The sequence below is a fragment of the Anguilla anguilla genome, chromosome 5 (assembly GCF_013347855.1).
Source record: "Anguilla anguilla isolate fAngAng1 chromosome 5, fAngAng1.pri, whole genome shotgun sequence".
In the NCBI taxonomy this organism is placed as follows: Eukaryota; Metazoa; Chordata; class Actinopteri; order Anguilliformes; family Anguillidae; genus Anguilla; species Anguilla anguilla.
Genome location: NC_049205.1, coordinates 63,506,657 through 63,525,739, shown reverse-complemented (window position 1 = coordinate 63,525,739; position 19,083 = coordinate 63,506,657). Strand labels below are relative to the sequence as shown.

The following is a 19,083-nucleotide window of genomic DNA, read 5'->3' as shown; positions in this document are numbered from 1 at the left end:
TCCTCTCTTCAACTGACATCGTTGGGTAAGCCACTGGGTAAGTTGTGAAAGTGGTGCCTCTACAGGGTTGGAGCCAGAGACTGTAAAAAAATATGGACAAAGCTACTGTGACGTCACCCATTGACTCTCCGTGGGTCTCTAAAACACGTTTTGAAGCTCAATGGCGGGCGCGGCCATTTTCTCGATTTGGAGCCAAAACCATAGAGTTAAGCGGTCTTGTGATTTTTACATTTTGATTGACAGTCCGGTGCGGAAAAGCCCATCAACCTGAACGAGGCTAGCTGACTGTCTGCCGTTATGTTTTAAAATATATTATCAGATGTTTACGGAGTTTAATTTCCATCCGTGACTGTATTGTGTCATGTAATCACGTTATATGTATGACATTAAAAATACAATTAGGCTATGTTCAGTTATCTTCAATTTATGTTTCTTAGCAAAACGAATATGCTTAGCTAGCATATCAGCTTGCCAGTGAGCTAGGTAGGCTATCCGTGGTTAGCTCACGCATTAGCAATATGAACCACAGGGGAAGAACATCGACTGCACTGATGGTCAATCAATCAGAGATGTGTAGACCACTGGTGATTTGACTAGGCTAATTTTCATATAACTGTCTGGTAGACCTGCTGTTAACCAAGCAAGTTATCATCGTAGGTTTTCACCACAGTCAGTTAATGAGCCATTAACTGCTACTACTACTCCATCGCCGTTTGTGGTGTTACTTGCTGGGTGACGCTAGCTGACCAATCGTTCGCAAGTCACTTTTTACCGAATAAAAATTAACACTGTCAGCGGTGATTAACAAATCTACCAAGTATTTTAATAACTGATCTACAGGCGTGTAAATATGACAACGCACTTTGAAGAGCAAGTTTTCTACCTGTTGCATAAAGACAAAAATAATGTACATTGAATTTCTAATTATTATTATTTTCTTGCTAGCTTCTAGCTTTGTCACATTCGTGCAGCATAGCCCAGGTAGACATTTACGGAATGTACACGACTGACAAGCCGTCAAACACGTTTGACAGATGGAATATTTGCCGGTTAGGGTTAGCTAGCTAGTCAAATGGCTTGGTAGCCGAAGTTGCGAACTGTTTTAGCATAGGCTACTGGACTACCACATATAGCAAATAAGCGTTAGCTGATTACGCTTTCTGCCAACTAATTATTTGGTTAAGTGGGCTAAAGGAAATAGTAAAAATGACTCGGCTACCGCAAAACTTCAGAGGAGGATTATTTCATGGTCGTCTAGTGCAGCTGTAAATAGCACACGCTATAATGAAACCACTACAAAACGGGATGCCTGCATTTTCTGACTACGCACAGGTGGACCGTGGTCGGAGCCGCAATGTCAAGGCCAAGAGACGCCACCTCCCACCCCAGTGACCACAGATTGTAGCCCCTACTGTAGCTTAGTCCTCTGCAGTAATCCGGAAGTGACGCAAGCTGTACCTCATTGGTCCAGAACAAATATTGGCACGGTGCCCAAATGACGCAATAAATCATGAAATCGACCCATGGACAGTCATAAGACGAATAAAATACACCTATTATGACTATTTGTTCTTGTGAGAAAAAATTATTGACTTTGTATTTTGATCGCATTTGTACCGTAGACTTACATGGAAACCGGATATGAAAACACCTATACTGGAGCCATCCGTAGTGGCGCTAGTGAGCAACCAGGAAATGAGCTTCAAAAACGAAGTCTGGTTTTGGCCGCTTGGTTGGAGCCCTGATCTGTGTGGTCACTTCTGGCACTACGATCTTTACTTCACTCTAGTGTGTTTCTTTTACACCTCTGCACCTTGAACTAATGCACATGGCATGTCGAAGTGTCCTTGAGCAAGACACCTAACCCCTAACCCCTAACTGCTCTGGCGAATGAGAGGCATCAATTGTAAAGCGCTTTGGATAAAAGCGCTATATAAATGCAGTCCATTTACCATTTACATGTTGTACGTCGCTCTGGATAATGCCTGTAATGTAATGGTGCCCCGTACAATCAGTTACCGAATACGCACCAGATCTTTGCCAACTTTCCTTACGTTCACTTCATAACCCAGTTATTTTTCATGGTGTCTTTCCCACCCCAGCGTGATGTCCAGTGTTTTGAGTTCGCTTTTGAAAAACGTTATCCAAAACTATTATTATTATTATTAGAACATGGTGTCGTTAATGAAACATGGGGCCTCACAAAGAACAAGAATCTCAGAGCTGCCGATTGTTTACCTGTATGTTGATCCTGCGGTTGCACAAGAGGGACAGCGAGCTAAGCAGAGCGCCGCACAGGCGTTACTCAATTCATAACGAAGCGCAAAAAAGAACATGCGTAAGGTCACGTCTTTAAATGCGGGACATGCCTGGTAGCCTGTATTTATTGCTAGCAAGGCTGAAAGAGGGTCAGTGTCTATGAACAGGAGAAATTTTGGGGAGTATGTTTCCAGGCGTTTTATCTGTCCCAAGACGACTCAACATGCTGTTTCACAGACACGGTGGTTTTTGACGCAGAAATCCTGTTCGGTTGTTACAATTCATTAGTCGTGGGGGTTCCATGGTGTAATGGTTAGCACTGGACTCTGAATCCAGCGATCCGAGTTCAAATCTCGGTGGAACCTGAACTTTATGGCGCCTGGGAAAAATGATTAGATATGCGGTTTCCAGCAAAGTAGTTGCTCATCATCTCTGGCGCACATTGAGCGCAACGTTAATTAGCTATGTATTTTATATAATTAAATAATGGTTATGTGAATTTTTCAGCACAACTGAATATGTGTACTCAAAGAGCAAATTAATATGTGACCTTATGTTGGATTAAGCCTCGCTGTGTGTGTGTGTGTGTGTGTGTGTTTAGGCAGAGTAAAATGGCGTGATGAAAAGAGATTGTACACTGACAGTGGTCTAAATCAGGTCCAGTCTGTGTTTTTGTGGCAACTGGGAGGTTCATAAGAAGAAAGCTGGTCTTAGAGGTTTAGATTTGCTGGTGTTCAGACCTTCAGATTCACAAAATCTTCACACTTCCTGTTTGTCACCCTGTAGACGGGGAGCAGGATTGGTCTGAATCTGTGCCACTCAGCGAGGATTGGCTGGAAGAGGACCCAAAGACGAGCCAATCACAGTTGGAACTGAAGATCAGTGAGGAGAATGCCTGTGGTAATTTCCTGTGGGGATTAATAAGGTTATAATTGTAATTGGTAATTACTGGTTGTAGTTGCTAAGCTCATCCATCCAAATCCAATCAAGTTGTGTGAAATTAGTAATTAATTTCAGTTTAGATTTCAATATATGTTTATTTTTGTGCAGGCACATCAGGGGCAGCTGCTACTAACAGTGGTGTAGGACCCCTCTTTGAGGAGGGGGAGCTGCACATGCAGCCCTGCCCTGCAGGAGACCCAGAGAAGGGGCTGCAAGCCGAACTGAAGCAGGAGCCCGACGGGGAACCTCTCACCCCTGGACACCCCCTGCCAGGATCTGGAGAGGGGCTGGAGGTCCAGTGCGCGTGGAGCAAGGCCACCAGATCGGGAAAGGTTCAGGAAATGCTCCGACAGCACGGAGGAAGCTCGGAGCCTGGAGGTGCGTGGTCAAACGACCGATTCTCTCCTCGCCATTACAGAGCTTCTCGGAGGCTGCGCTCTGAGAAGAACGAGGGCCCAACGTCACACCTCGAGCAGAAACAAAATGGCCGCCCCGGCAGGGCGCCTGATGCCATTTCGGCAGAGATGGCGGTCCCTCTGGGTTCTCCGGGACAGCGTGCTGGAAGCACCCTGTGCGAGGAGAGTTTCAACACGTCGGCAGAAGCAGAGAGTCGCTGGGGAATCGAGGGACGGGAGGAGTTCATCTGCACGTGCTGCAGGAAGACGTTCCCGGACGCTCTCGAGCTGCAGACGCACGAGGAGGAGCAGCGCGGCACGGGGAAACGTTTTGGCTGTTCGGAGAGCGGCAAAGCTTTCGCTTGCTCCAGCGTCCTGGAAAAGCACCAGTGGATTCACAGCAGGAAGAAACCGTTCGTTTGCACACATTGCGGTAAAAGTTTCTCCCAGATCAGCAATCTTAAAACTCACCAGATTACTCACACCGGAGAGAAATACTTCCGCTGCACGGTGTGCAATAAGAGCTTTGCTTATCTCATAGTTCTTAAGCATCACCAGAGAGTCCATGCTGGGGAGAAGCGCTTGCTTTGCAAACTTTGTGGGAAACTCTTTGATGGCGCCGACTCCCTTAAGCAACACCATGTGACCCATCACGGGGGGAAACGGTTCAGTTGCACCCTGTGTGGAAAGGATGTCGCCACTAAGTACAACCTCAAGTCTCACCAGTGTGTGCACACAGGAGAGAAACCGCACAGCTGTGACGAGTGTGGGAAGACCTTTGCTCATCTGTGCAATCTCAAGACTCACCAAAGGGTCCACACCGGGGAGAAACCGTACGGTTGCACGCTGTGCGGCAAGAGTTTCTCTCAGAATCATGTTCTTCAGAAACACATACTTACTCACTCCTAGTGAGGAGTAAAACTGGGGGGAACATTGAGCAAAATCATTGAATTTACTGTCCCTGCTGGGCAATTAAGTTACACTTACGTGGCACAGAGTAGAACAGTTTGATCACATTTTATATGGTGCTTACTTTGTCAGGCCTTTTCTGTTCTGGGATCATCACAGATTCTCATCACATGCTCAGCAATAAATAAATAAGTGAAACTTATGCCAAAGTATTTGATTTTGAGTGTGCTGTACCCTCGTCCTTTGTATTTATGATTTTTTGTATCTCAATGGACTAATGGGTCTTTTTCGATATATTCAAGAGAATCCGACGTGTTTGTTGCTAGTTTTCTTCAATGGTTGATGCTAAGATGCCTAGATACAATGAAGCAAAAAGACAGTTTGTGATAAAAAAATATGTACTCCTTGTAGAAATAATATTATTGCATCGAGGTTAGAACGCAAAATCATCACGAATCATCCGGCACATTTTAATGTATTAAATTATTCCTCACGTTCGCAAAATAACTCGCCCTGCCGTGAACATGCGCATTAGAGGTTATTTCCCGTTACTTCTCCAGCTCCTATGGACACGTTCTAGGTTCATCCACTGAACTCTATGGTACGCTGCATGGTTTCACCTGTGTCTACTGTGTGTAGTTTACGTAAGTAGCAAGACATGGCGACTTGTGCTTCTTTTCAGGTTCAGATGGCCTCCATCATGGAGGTTTTAACTAAAACGGCACTCGCAGAAATTTGTAAACTAGTCGACGACGCGTCTGCCTCATTACGATTGGAAATGTGCAGAAGCCAAAGAGAGAACGAGGCGCTAAAATGTAAGTTACTGGTTATGGAGGGAGAGCTCAGGGCTGCGCGAGGATGCGAAGAGGGAACGCCGGACAGTTCTCTAAACATCGCTTCTGAAGTTAAGGTTTGCGACGAATTCAGAGAAGCACAAAACTGTGAGTTCCTCACCTTATTGCATGGAAATGCACAACATTTCGGTCGTCCTTCTAACGTAGACGCAAGATGACATCGTTTTCGACCTGCAGTTGATTGGGTATTTTGCCTCCAATAGGTACGGTTGCAGGGAAACGAAATGTCGCCGTAGAGAGAGTCTTTGACGCGCGATTGAGCACAAGTCCGACCGAAGATGAACAGTACGTACCCGTGGAGAAGATGAAGACTGTTACGGATGCCTTGGACATAAAGTACGAGGTAAATGAAATAGAGTTTAAGAGACCCTGCACGAGTTTACATTTATGTTATGGGATTTCGGTCAGGTCAGGACATGCGATAATTAATATGGGCGTGGTCATTACCTAGCTAAATTGTATAACGTAGTCGGCCTTTCATTGTTGGTGTAAAGACTGCACGACCTAAGTCAGTCTCGTTGCACATTCTGTTAGATACCAACGTTTCTATACTTATGTCCTTGAATGCAGTTTCACCGTTTATATTCACCGGCATCCCAATGCAATATGATGAACAGTTAAGTAAACGTAGTTCTTGTTGTCAGTAATCAGCTTTCCTTATATGTATAAATGGAATGACTTATCCCGTTGGTTGTTAAAATCGTGTTTTGTCCCGTTAATGTTTCACTGGTTTTGTAGTTTGGATACTTTGTTTTGATAGTAATGCAAATTGCACTGCGCGAAACCCGTGTTCGTATACTTTGTTTTTAAGGTTCCATGGTGTAATGATTAGCACTCTGGACTCTGAATCCAGCGATTCGATTTCAAATCTCGGTGGAACCTGTAACTTTATGTCTGCGAAATCGTTTAGTCTGCCTGTTTATTTCTGGCACAGTGAAGTGATGGTTCTTAAGTGCACTATATGACAATTCTTGGTCTGGGGCTGTTTTTCTTGGTTTGGGCTAGTTTAGTAAAGGGTTATCTTATACAGTCACATTCTGGACAGTTTGGGGAAGGCCATTTCCTGTTTCAGCATGGCATTACGCCCGGGAACACAGCAAAGTCCATAGTTGGAAAGCCAACTGTGAGCCAGGCCTAATCACCCATCACATGTTGTATTTAGCCTCGTGTCTGTGTGTGTGTGGGCACTGTAGTAAAGTGAGGTGATGAAAACATTTTTCCACAGACAGTGGTTCCTGTTGGTGTTTGGGTGGGGGAGAGGCAGGTTCAGAAGAAGAAATGCTGGTCTTAAAGGCTTTGATTTGCTGGTGTTCTTCACACTTCCTGTTTGTCAGCCTGAAGACGGGGAGCAGGATTGGTCAGAATCTGTGCCGCTCAGCAAGGATTGGCTGGAAGAGGACCCAAAGACGAACCAATCACAGGCAGAACAGAAAATCTTTGAGGAGACTAGCTGTGGTAACTTCCTGTGGGGATTAATAATATATTTGTAATTAGGTTTCACTGGTTGTAATCGCTAAGGCCATCATGCCTAATCCAGTCATATTATTGTGTCATATTACCAGTGAACTGCAGTTTAGATTTCAAGATGGCTGTATTTTTGCGCAGGCACATCAGAGGCAGCCGTAGCTGCTGCTAACGGTGGTGAAGGACCCCTCTGTGAGGAGGAGGAGGAGCTGCACATGCAGCCCTGCCCTGCAGGAGACCCAGAGAAGGGGCTGCAAGCCGAACTGAAGCAGGAGCCCGACGGGGAGCCTCTCACCCCTGGACACCCCCTGCCAGGATCTGGAGAGGGGCTGGAGGTCCAGTGCGCGTGGAGCAAGGCCACCAGATCGGGAAAGGTTCAGGAAATGCTCCGACAGCACAGAGGAAGCTCGGAGCCCGGATGTGCGCGGTCAAACGACCGATTCTCTCCTCGCCATTACAGAGCTTCTTGGAGGCTGCGCTCTGAGAAGAACGAGGGCCCAACGTCACACCTCGAGCAGGAACAAAATGGCCGCCCCAGCAGGGCGCCTGATGCCATTTCGGCAGAGATGGCGGTCCCTCTGGGTTCTCCGGGACAGCGTGCTGGAAGCACCCTGTGCGAGGAGAGTTTCAACACGTCGGCAGAAGCAGAGAGTCGCTGGGGAATCGAGGGACGGGAGGAGTTAATCTGCACTTGCTGCGGTAAGACGTTCCCGGATGCTCTCGAGCTGCAGACGCACGAGGAGGAGCAGCACGGCACGGGGAAACGTTTCGGCTGGTCGGAGAGCGGCAAAGCTTTTGCTTACTCCAGCATCCAGCATAAGAGCTTTGCCTATCTTCACGTTCTTAAGCATCACCAGAGAGTCCACGCTGGGGAGAAGCACTTGCTTTGCAAACTTTGTGGGAAACTCTTTGATGGCGCCGACTCCCTTAAGCAACACCATGTGACCCATCACGGGGGGAAACGGTTCAGTTGCACCCTGTGCGGAAAGGGTTTCACCGCTAAAAGCAGTCTCAAGTCTCACCAGAGTGTGCACACAGGAGAGAAACCGCACAGCTGTGACGAGTGTGGGAAGACCTTTGCCAAACTGAGCAGCCTGAAGACTCACCGAAGGGTCCACACAGGAGAGAAACCGCACAGCTGTGACGAGTGTGGGAAGAGCTTTGCCCAACTGTGCAATCTCAAGACTCACCAGAGTGTGCACACCGGGGAGAAACCGTACGGATGCATGCTGTGCGGCAAGAGTTTCTCTCAGAATCATGTTCTTCAGAAACACATACTTACTCACTCCTAGTGAGGAGTAAAACTGGGGGGAACATTGAGCAAAATCATTGAATTTACTGCCCCTGCTGTGCAATTAAGTTACACTTATGTGGCACAGAGTAGAACAGTTTGATCACGTTTTATACTCAGCTTACTGTGTCAGGCCTTTTCTGTTCTGGGATCATCACAGATTCTCATCACATGCTCAGCAATAAATAAATAAGTGAAACTTATGCCAACGTATTTGATTTTGAGTGAGCTGTACCCTTGTCCTTTGTATTTCTGATGGTTTGTATCTCAATGGACTAATGGGTCTTTTTCGATATATTCAAGAGAATCCGACGTGTCTGTTGCTAGTTTTCTTCAATGGTTGATGCTAAGATGCCTAGATACGATGAAGCAAAAAGACAGTTTGTGATAAATAAATAAAAATGTACTTCTTGTAGTAGTGGCGCGGTAAAAATAATATTACTGCACCGAAGTTAGAACGCAAAATCATCACAAATCATCCGGCACATTTTAATGTATTAAATTATTCCTCCTGTTCTCAAAATAACTCGCCCTGCCGTGAACAAGCGCAGTAGAGGCTGTTTCCCGTTACTTCCCAGGCTTCACCGTCTGGGCGCTCCTCTCCAGCTCCTAAGTTAAGTACACTTTCTTGGTTCAGCCACTGAACTCAGGTGTCTTGCAGGATTGGAGTGGGGAGCTGATATAGCATTTCTGAAATATATTTATGTAACCTTAATTAGATCAAGATTAGACTATGGAAGTATCGTATATGGATCAGCAGCAAAATCTGTGCTGGCGGACCTAGATGTTATACAAGCTCGGGCTTTACGAGTGTGTTCAGGAGCAGTTAAAACTTCCCCAGTGTGTGCACTCCCACGTGGAAGCAGGTGAAATGCCACTGTGGTTGCGTCGGAAACAGCTGGTGGCTAACTACTGGGTTAATCTAAGGGGGCATGGAGATAGTCATCCAACAAAAAGGGTACTGCAGACAAGCTGGGAGAAGGAGAGGATGGAAAAATCAAGTTTTGGATGGGCAGGAGATCAAGTGGCAAGAGATATGGGAGTATATGATGCTTTTTGGCGAAACTGTGGTGTGGCCTGTTAGACCTGTCTGGGAGTTAGAAAGTGTGGGGGTAGACCTGGAATTACTTAAGATTAAGCATAGTAATAAAAATGCTGACTTACTTAGTGAATATTATAACTATAGGGACTGTAAGTATAAAGGCAGTGTTCAGATTTTTACAGATGGATCAAAGGATCCGCAGACAGATGCGACAGGGGCTGCAGTTGCTGTGCCTAGTTACCAAGTGGGAATTAGCAAGAGAACATCGGATTGTTTAAGTGTGTATGCGGTTGAATTGTTTGCCATATTGATGGCATTAGAATGGGCTGAACGGGGTAGGGTTAACAAAATAGTAACATGTAGTGATTCTGTGTCGGCCATTGCAAATATTAAGGCAGGTACAGCCAGAAATCACCAGGATCTGCTGTATAAAATCTTGTTTGCCAATTCAAGAGTGGTTAGGCAAGGGAAAAGTGTTACATTCATGTGGGTCCCAGCACATTCAGATATCCCGGGAAACGAGAGAGCAGATATGTTGGCAAAAGAAGCAGTCAAAAAGGGAAGTGTTGAAATCAATATCAAGTTATCTAAATCAGAGGGAAAGGGCATTGTGTGGGGAAATATTAATAAAGAATGGCAGCAGCACAGGGATCAGGAGAGAAGGGGGAGACATTTACATCTGATACAAAATAGAGTAGGCAGTGTAAGAAAGAGGGGAGGAAACAGAAGAGAGGAGGTTGTAATATCAAGATTAAGAATAGGACACAGCAATTTACGCAGCACGCTTCATCTTATAGGTAAACATCCATCCGGTCTTTGTGAAATCTGTCAGGTACCAGAAACCTCAGAACACATTATCATTAACTGCAATAAATATAGGTCGGAAAGGAAGGATATGATGGAGGAGATGGGAGGATTGGGGATAACAGGAGCAGGATTGAGGAATGTACTGGAGTGTGGTGCTAGTGGGCAGGGGAGGAGATGTCTATTAACTACCTTCGGGGAACGGGACTGTTAATGATAAGCCGCGTTTCCACCGCAGGAACTTTACCCCGGAACTAGGAACCTTTTGAGGAACTCAGTGCGTTTCCACCGCAGGAACTAGGGTCTAGTTCCGGGGGCTTTATTTTACCCCCCGAAAAAGTTCCTGCTCGGGGGGGTAGTACTTTCCGAAAGTACAGGAACCTTTTGGGTGGAGCTTGCAGCGCTGAACATTTCTGATTGGTCGAGTACTCACAGCATTTTTTTGTGTTTATTTTCAGCCGCCATGTTTAAAAATATGCAGCCGCAAACCAATTTATTTTCATAATAACTTAAAATCAAACTTGTATGTTATGCGGCGCAGTAGCCTAGTTTTGGTTATAGCCTGCCAACATCTTGGAATTATAACGTGTGCTCTTCTGTTCTTTTCTTGCTTTAGTATTCGTTTTATAATTTTTTTTTTATAAAAAGCATTCGTGCTGGGACAGCATATTACGTACCAAAACATTCAAACGGATTAATTCGGTTGCTGAATATTTTCAGTGGGCTAATTTGCCTGATCTTCGCGGGACTTTAGACCGCGGTGGAAACGCAGACAACCATGGGCTGAAGGAACCTTTTAGTTCCTTGAAAAGTAGTTCCGGGTACTTTTGGTGGAAACGCGGCTAAAGTGTGACAGTCAATAAGCTGTAGGAGTTAACTTACTCCGAAAGATGGCAGTAATGCAACTTTCAAGGATGCAAGCTGCCGGTAAACAACACCGAAGAAGAAGAAGAAGCCACTGAAGTCTATGGTACGCTCCATGTTTTCACCCGAGTACACTGTGTGTAGTTCACGTAATTAGCAAGGCATGGCGACTTGTGCTTCTTTTCAGGTTCAGATGGTCTCCATCATGGAGGTTTTAACTAAAACGGCACTCGCAGAAATTACTAAACTAGTCGACGACGCGTCTGCGGCATTACGATTGGAAATGTGCAGAAGCCAAAGAGAGAACGAGGCGCTAAAATGTAAGTTACTGGTTATGGAGGGAGAGCTCAGGGCTGCGCGAGGATGCGAAGAGGGAACGCCGGACAGTTCTCTAAACATCGCATTTGAAGTTAAGGTTTGCGACGAATTCAGAGAAGAACAAAACTGTAAGTTCCTCGCCTTATTGCATGGAAATGCACAGCATTTCGGCCGTACTTCTAATGTAGACGCAAGATGACATCGTTTTCGACCTGCAGTTGATTGTGTATTTTGCCTCCAATAGGTACGGTTGCAGGGAAAGTAAATAATGTCGCCGTAGAGAGAGTCTTTGATGCGCGATTGAGCACAAGTCCGGCCAAAGATGAACAGTACGTATCCGTGGAGAAGATGAAGACTGTTACGGATGCCTTGGACATAAAGTACGAGGTAAATTCAATAGAGGTTAAGTGACCCCCAACGAGTTTCCATTTATGTTATGGGATTTCGGTAAGGACATGCGATAATTAATATGGGGCGTGGTCATTACCCAGAGGTGGGTAGAGTAGCCAAAAGCTGTACTCAAGTAAAAGTATTGTTACTTTAAAATAATAATGACTCAAGTAGAAGTAAAAATAGTCATCCAAATAATTACTTGAGTAAGAGTAAGAAAGTATCTTGTGAAAAGACTACTCAAGTACTGAGTTACTTCATATAATTTGATTTAATGTTGAAATAAGCAGAGCAAGATGAACGTAAAAATCGAAATATCCAAAATATAAAATTGTAAATGCTTGTCCAATAGAAATAAACAACATATAAAATAGCCATGTGCAAATTCAAATATGGCCTAAATCATATCCCTTTAAATAAAACAATACACAGGAGGTTCGTCAGAAGAGGAGGATTTTCGCTTTCTGTTGTACTCTATTATGTCTGTATACCTCATCAGTTTGTTGGGGTGAACCCTCCGTTGACAGAAAAAATATCAATGAGGCTACAGGGGATTTATCCATTAAAATAGACTCATCATCACCACAAAGAGGAGCCTGCTCAAATTCAAACAGAAACTTTATATGTGGAAAACATAATGCTTTGTCGCACTATTATTGTACCTTATGATGCACTTATCCATAATATTCCAAAGTCTCATGATGCCTTGCGCGGAATATGTGCAGAACTTCCGGTTTAGCGTAAACAAACGTTATGTATGCAATGCAATGCTATGCAATGTTCCAGCGCTCACGTCATGGCTGTTGCGTGCTTCACAAAAACTATTACACTACTAACTAACGCTTACATTACAGTGTGAAATATCCACATTAATACCAGTAACCTATTTAAACACACTCAATTTCAAAAATAACGTATATAACCGAAGTATTTTGAACAGTAATAGCCTACTTACATAGCAATGATGAAATCTTATCTGTGTTCAGTAGATGGAGACAGAAACAGTAAATCAACAGTTCAATCCGCTTCTGTTTTGCTCCAGAAAACGATGTCAGCTAGGTCTATCAGCAAACATGCGGCTTAGCTATGTCCAGAAGTCCTCAATAATAATAGTATTTCCCAAGAAATTACGAATAATAGTTGACCACGTTTCGTGAGTGAACGCATAAGTGAATGCGCTGATAAGAAAAATTTTGGTTACGCTGACCTAAAAAACGCTATTCCAAAAGCAAAATTAGACATGTTATACGTCGTTAGAAAGCTTATACTCTCACCTACTGAATAAATGAATTGTAAATCAAGCCAGACTGTACTAAAAAAGGGCGACAACGCCGTAAACAAGGCGTGTGGTATTACGCGCAGCTATTTTGGAAGATACCCAGGCGTCACGAATGCGCGTATATTTCCCAAACGGATTGTCCAAGACAATATATGACCACTCAGTCAAATAGTTAGCTATCCACAGCCAAAACTAACCTACAACTTACCGTCACATATTTTCTCAAGTTCGAAGTTGAGTTCTTGTAGGCTGAACTGTCCACATTTCTAGGCAGACAAAGAAGGCAGCGCATAATGTAACTACTGTTTTTGGTAGTCTGTAAGTAAAACATAGTTTGAACGTGAGGCCAGGGGTGTTCTGCCTCCTACGAATCACCCGCTGTTGTTTCAGCCATTGTTGTCGCCCGCTCATCCTTCTGTGTGCTGTGACTGGCTACGTTTGATTGGTGAAACGGAGTCATGTGGGGCTATGACAGCGCCAAAGCAAAGACCAGTCAGCCTCTGTGGCTGAAGTCTCTCTGAGAGAATGAAACAAACAGAACGTGCATTGAATAAAAAATGGGTAAAAAATAAAAGTAACGAGCCGAATGTAGCCGAATATAACGGAGTAAAAGTAACATTTTTTTCTCGCGAAACCCGTGTTCGTATACTTTGTTTTTAAGGTTCCATGGTGTAATGATTAGCACTCTGGACTCTGAATCTAGCGATTCCATTTCAAATCTCGGTGGAACCTGTAACTATATGTCTGCGAAATTGTTTAGCCTGCCTGTTTATTTCTGGCACAGTGAAGTAATGGTTCTTAAGTGCACTATATGACAATTCTTGGTCTGGAGCTGTTTTCCTTGGTTTGGGCTAGGTTAGGCTAAGGGTTGGGCTAAGGGTTATCTTATACAATCACATTCTGGACAGTTTGGGGAAGGCCCTTTCCTGTTTCAGCATGGCATTACCCCCAGGCCCACAGCAAAGTCCATATAGAAGTGGTTTTACATTATATGGTTTTGTCGAGAACAGTGTAGAATGGTCAACTGGTCAACACAGAGCCCTGACCTCAACCCCATCCAACACCTTTGGGATCAGTTGGAAAGCCAACTGTGAGCCAGGCCCAATCACCCATCACATGTTGTTTTTAGCCTTGTGTCTGTGTGTGTGTGGGCACTGTAGTAAAGTGAGGTGATGAAAACATTTGTCCACAGTCAGTGGTTCCTGTTGGTGTTTGGGTGGGGGAGAGGCAGGTTCAGAAGAAGAAATGCTGGTCTTAAAGGCTTTGATTTGCTGGTGTTCTTCACACTTCCTGTTTGTCAGCCTGAAGACGGGGAGCAGGATTGGTCAGAATCTGTGCCGCTCAGCAAGGATCGGCTGGAAGAGGACCCAAAGACGAGCCAATCACACGCAGAACAGAAAATCTTTGAGGAGACTAGCTGTGGTAATTTCCTGTGGGGATTAATAATATATTTGTAATTAGGTTTCGCCGGTTGTAGTCGCTAAGGCCATCATGGCTAATCCAGTCATATTATTGTGTCATGTTAACAGCAATTAACAGCAGTTAACAGCAGTTTAGATTTCAAGATAGCTGTATTTTTGCGCAGGCACATCAGAGGCAGCCGTAGCTGCTGCTAACGGTGGTGAAGGACCCCTCTGTGAGGAGAAGGAGGAGCTGCACATGCAGCCCTGCCCTGCAGGAGACCCAGAGAAGGGGCTGCAAGCCAAACTGAAGCAGGAGCCCAACAGGGAGCCTCTCACCCCTGGACACCCCCTGCCAGGATCTGGAGAGGGGCTGGAGGTCCAGTGCGCGTGGAGCAAGGCCACCAGATCGGGAAAGGTTCAGGAAATGCTCCGACAGCACGGAGGAAGCTCGGAGCCTGGAGGTGCGCGGTCAAATGACCGATTCTCTCCTCGCCATTACAGAGCTTCTCGGAGGCTGCGCTCTGAGAAGAACGAGGGCCCAACGTCACACCTCGAGCAGGAACATAATTGCCACCCCGGCGAGGCGCCTGATGCCATTTCGGCAGAGATGGCGGTCCCTCTGGGTTCTCCGGGACAGCGTGCTGGAAGCACCCTGTGCGCGGAAAAGCACCAGCGGATTCACAGCAAGTGCGGTAAAAGGTTCTCCCAGATCAGCAATCTTAAAACTCACCAGATTACTCACACCAGAGAGAAATGCTTCCGCTGCACGTTGTGCAGTAAGAGCTTTGGCCGTCTCTGTGACCTTAAGTATCATCAGAGTGTCCACACAGGAGAGAAACCACACAGCTGTGACGAGTGTGGGAAGAGCTTTGCCAAACTGTGCAATCTCAAGTCTCACCAGAGTGTGCATACAGGAGAGAAACCACACAGCTGTGACGAGTGTGGGAAGAGCTTTGCCCATCTGTGCACCCTCAAGACTCACCAGAGGGTGCACACCGGGGAGAAACCGTACGGTTGCTCGCTGTGCGGCCGCAGTTTCTCCTGGAACAGCGGCCTTCAGAGACACATACTGTCTCACAGCGCGGTGTAAAAAATTAGGGGACCTTTGAGCGAAAATCAAAGATCTTAACCTGTCCTCCTCGGCGAGCAGTTCCACTTTATGTGCCGCAGAGCAGAACACATGGACCCCATTTTACACAGAGCTCACTTAGTCTGGCCTTCTCAGCTCAGGGAATCGTAGAACCACATACCTGCTCTGAGAAGGCAGTTGAACACACTCCTCCATAATCAGAGACACCTGTGAGGCAATTTGTCCCACAAAGTATTATAGAGCTCACTGTATTTTGAGAAATAATATTTGGCATGGATTTTTATTGTATAATTGTTCACCTTTTTTAAAAAAAAAAAACAAAAAAAAATCTTACCAATGACCATCAATAAATTGGATTTGGATTTTATGTTTTAGTAAAACTGGCATGCAAGCATCACCCTCCCCAGTGGGCCAGAACTGGCAGCTTGGGCTCTGCTATAGTACAGACTGGGCCCCGCAGCTTGCTGTACATTTCCAGGAAGCAAAACCCAATACTACAGTTCTGACCTGTGAGTGACCTGTCAATCAAAGCCCAGACTTGGGCTCAATCAAAGGGAGAATTGAACGACCAACAATATTGTTTGCTTTCATTGGAAATAAGCTTGTTTTGGTAGACATTAGCTGGTTTTATTAATAAAGAAATGTGGATGAGGACTACATGCCAAACGTGTTGGCTTCCAGTATAATGACGCATGACATGTTAACTTTTCTTTTGACTGAGACCTTCCTTGTCCATTTTCTTTGTCATTGTAACTGGATGCAGCGAAAATATATTTCTCAAGGTCAGTTTATTGCGTGTACGGAGTGATTTTAAACAAAATGAAAAGTCTTTGCATTTGGATGAGAAATAAAACGTGTTTTTTCATAACGATCATTGTCGTTCAGAATTGCGTCTGATATTGTGAAGTTAAAGAGGCCACTTCACTGTGGGCACTGTGACGTGCGTACTGGTGTCGCAATTACATACGTTAAGAAGTCCTACATGTCTAGAGGAGAAAACCACGGAACTTGATGTGGCCGTCGCGTGCCCTTCCACTATTTGCTTAACGCTGACATCTACTGCCCATTATGTTGAAGTAAATTCCGGTGAACGGTGTTACGTTATACTACATTTAATTTGGCAGACACTTTTATCCCAAAGCGACGTAGCTACAATAAGTGCATACCGACGGTCGTTGGAACAACTACAGAACACAGGTCACATAATGTACAGCTTATCAGCTACCCATAGCCGTGAGCATCAAGTCTAGTTCACTGGGTAAGCCCTGGCTAATTCGGTAAAGATGTGGCAAATCGTAAACTAGAATTGCGGCACGACTGCAAGAGATACTGTATGATAAGAGCTACAGCATCAGCGTGAAGATATACGAATGCAGGATGAAAGTACTCGATGATACTATTGAAACATGAGTGTGAGAAAATCGATAGTTTTCACATAAAGTGATACTAGATCGGGGGCCCAGAAGAGGAGCGTAGTGTTAAAGTAGGCCTATGACTGTAGTCTCACTGCGTTGTTTTCCGTTGCTTGAACATTTTTCTCACCCATAGTGAACTTTGGCAGAGCTATTAGGGACGTGTTCTCACAGTCGCTGTTTAGGCTCAATTTTTCGCTGTCAGAAATGGACTTGCGTCCGTAGCAACGCTAACCGGAAACAAAGTATCCCTACATCCGGTTTTGGTAGCCATCTTGTGAAATATGCCTATCCTCTCTTCAACTGACATCGTTGGGTAAGCCACTGGGTAAGTTGTGAAAGTGGTGCCTCTACAGGGTTGGAGCCCTGATCTGTGTGGTCACTTCTGGCACTACGATCTTTACTTCACCGTAGTGTGTTTCTTTTACACCTCTGCACCTTGAACTAATGCACTTGTTGTACGTCGCTCTGGATAATGCCTGTAATGTAATGGTGCCCCGTACAATCAGTTACCGAATACGCACCAGATCTTTGCCAACTTTCCTTACGTTCACTTCATAACCCAGTTATTTTTCATGGTGTCTTTCCCACCCCAGCGTGATGTCCAGTGTTTTGAGTTCGCTTTTGAAAAACGTTATCCAAAACTATTATTATTATTATTAGAACATGGTGTCGTTAATGAAACATGGGGTCTCACAAAGAACAAGAATCTCAGAGCTGCCGATTGTTTACCTGTATGTTGATCCTGCGGTTGCACAAGAGGGACAGCGAGCTAAGCAGAGCGCCGCACAGGCGTTACTCAATTCATAACGAAGCGCAAAAAAGAACATGCGTAAGGTCACGTCTTTAAATGCGGGATATGCCTGGTAGCCTGTATTTATTGCTAGCAAGGCTGAAAGAGGGTCAGTGTCTATGAACAGGAGAAATTTTGGGGAGTATGTTTCCAGGCGTTTTATCTGTCCCAAGACGACTCAACATGCTGTTTCACAGACACGGTGGTTTTTGACGCAGAAATCCTGTTCGGTTGTTACAATTCATTAGTCGTGGGGGTTCCATGGTGTAATGGTTAGCACTGGACTCTGAATCCAGCGATCCGAGTTCAAATCTCGGTGGAACCTGAACTTTATGGCGCCTGGGAAAAATGATTAGATATGCGGTTTCCAGCAAAGTAGTTGCTCATCATCTCTGGCGCAGATTGAGCGCAACGTTAATTAGCTATGTATTTTATATAATTAAATAATGGTTATGTGAATTTTTCAGCACAACTGAATATGTGTACTCAAAGAGCAAATTAATATGTGACCTTATGTTGGATTAAGGCTCACTGTGTGTGTGTGTGTGTTTAGGCAGAGTAAAATGGCGTGATGAAAAGAGATTGTACACTGACAGTGGTCTAAATCAGGTCCAGTCTGTGTTTTTGTGGCGATTGGGAGGTTCATAAGAAGAAACGCTGGTCTTAGAGGTTTTGATTTGCTGGTGTTCAGACCTTCAGATTAACAAAATGCACGGAGGAAGCTCGGAGCCTGGAGGTGCGCGGTCAAACGACCGATTCTCTCCTCGCCATTACAGAGCTTCTCGGAGGCTGCGCTCTGAGAAGAACGAGGGCCCAACGTAAATGGTAAATGGTAAATGGACTGCATTTAGGCCTATATAGTGCTTTTATCCAAAGCGCTTTACAATTGATGCCTCTCATTCGCCAGAGCAGTTAGGTGTTAGGTGTCTTGCTCAAGGACACTTCGACATGCCCAGGGCGGGGTTTGAACCGGCAACCCTCCGACTGCCAGACAATCAGTCTTACCTCCTGAGCTATGTCACACCTCGAGCAGAAACAAAATGGCCGCCCCGGCGGGGCGCCTGATGCCATTTCGGCAGAGATGGCGGTCCCTCTGGGTTCTCCGGGACAGCGTGCTGGAAGCACCCTGTGCGAGGAGAGTTTCAGCACGTCGGCAGCAGCAGAGAGTTGCCAGAGAATCGAGGGACGGGAGGAGTTCATCTGCACGTGCTGCAGGAAGACGTTCCCGGATGCTCTCGAGCTGCAGACGCACGAGGAGGAGCAGCACGGCACGGGGAAACGTTTCGGCTGTTCAGAGAGCGGCAAAGCTTTCGCTTGCTCCAGCGTCCCGGAAAAGCACCAGCGGATTCACAGCAAGCGCGGTAAAAGCTTCTCCCAGATCAGCAATCTTAAAACTCACCAGATTACTCACCGATGACAGATGAACCAGAGAGAAATGCTTCCGCTGCACGGTGTGCAATAAGAGCTTTGCCTATCTCATAGTTCTTAAGCATCACCAGAGAGTCCACGCTGGGGAGAAGCGCTTGCTTTGCAAACTTTGTGGGAAACTCTTTGATGGCGCCGACTCCCTTAAG

At 45.4% G+C, this 19,083-nt stretch overlaps 2 protein-coding genes and 2 non-coding genes across 4 annotated transcripts in view; all 4 read left to right on the top strand.

The window, feature by feature from the left end:
* Nucleotides 1-2,554: 2,554 nt before the first annotated feature.
* On the top strand, nt 2,555-2,624 carry trnaq-cug. Its single transcript has one exon. It is a non-coding gene; the product is annotated as a tRNA-Gln (tRNA).
* Nucleotides 2,625-4,766: 2,142 nt separating this feature from the next.
* Nucleotides 4,767-8,338, top strand: LOC118228487 (zinc finger protein 227-like). Its single transcript, XM_035420040.1, has 4 exons — nt 4,767-5,446; nt 5,563-5,702; nt 6,694-6,814; nt 6,965-8,338. The coding sequence occupies exons 1-4, from the start codon at nt 5,164-5,166 to the stop codon at nt 8,113-8,115; spliced, it is 1,695 nt and encodes a 564-aa protein (XP_035275931.1). The 5' UTR covers nt 4,767-5,163; the 3' UTR covers nt 8,116-8,338.
* Nucleotides 8,339-10,806: 2,468 nt separating this feature from the next.
* LOC118228201 overlaps nt 10,807-19,083 on the top strand; it is a 43,183-nt gene continuing 34,906 nt past the window's right edge. Inside the window, exons 1-4 of the mRNA XM_035419540.1 lie at nt 10,807-11,270; nt 11,387-11,529; nt 14,113-14,233; nt 14,397-14,489. Of these exons, the coding sequence (XP_035275431.1) occupies nt 10,988-11,270; nt 11,387-11,529; nt 14,113-14,233; nt 14,397-14,489 (640 nt within the window). The 5' untranslated portion in view covers nt 10,807-10,987. The remainder of the gene's footprint in view (nt 11,271-11,386; nt 11,530-14,112; nt 14,234-14,396; nt 14,490-19,083) is intronic.
* On the top strand, nt 17,765-17,834 carry trnaq-cug. Its single transcript has one exon. It is a non-coding gene; the product is annotated as a tRNA-Gln (tRNA).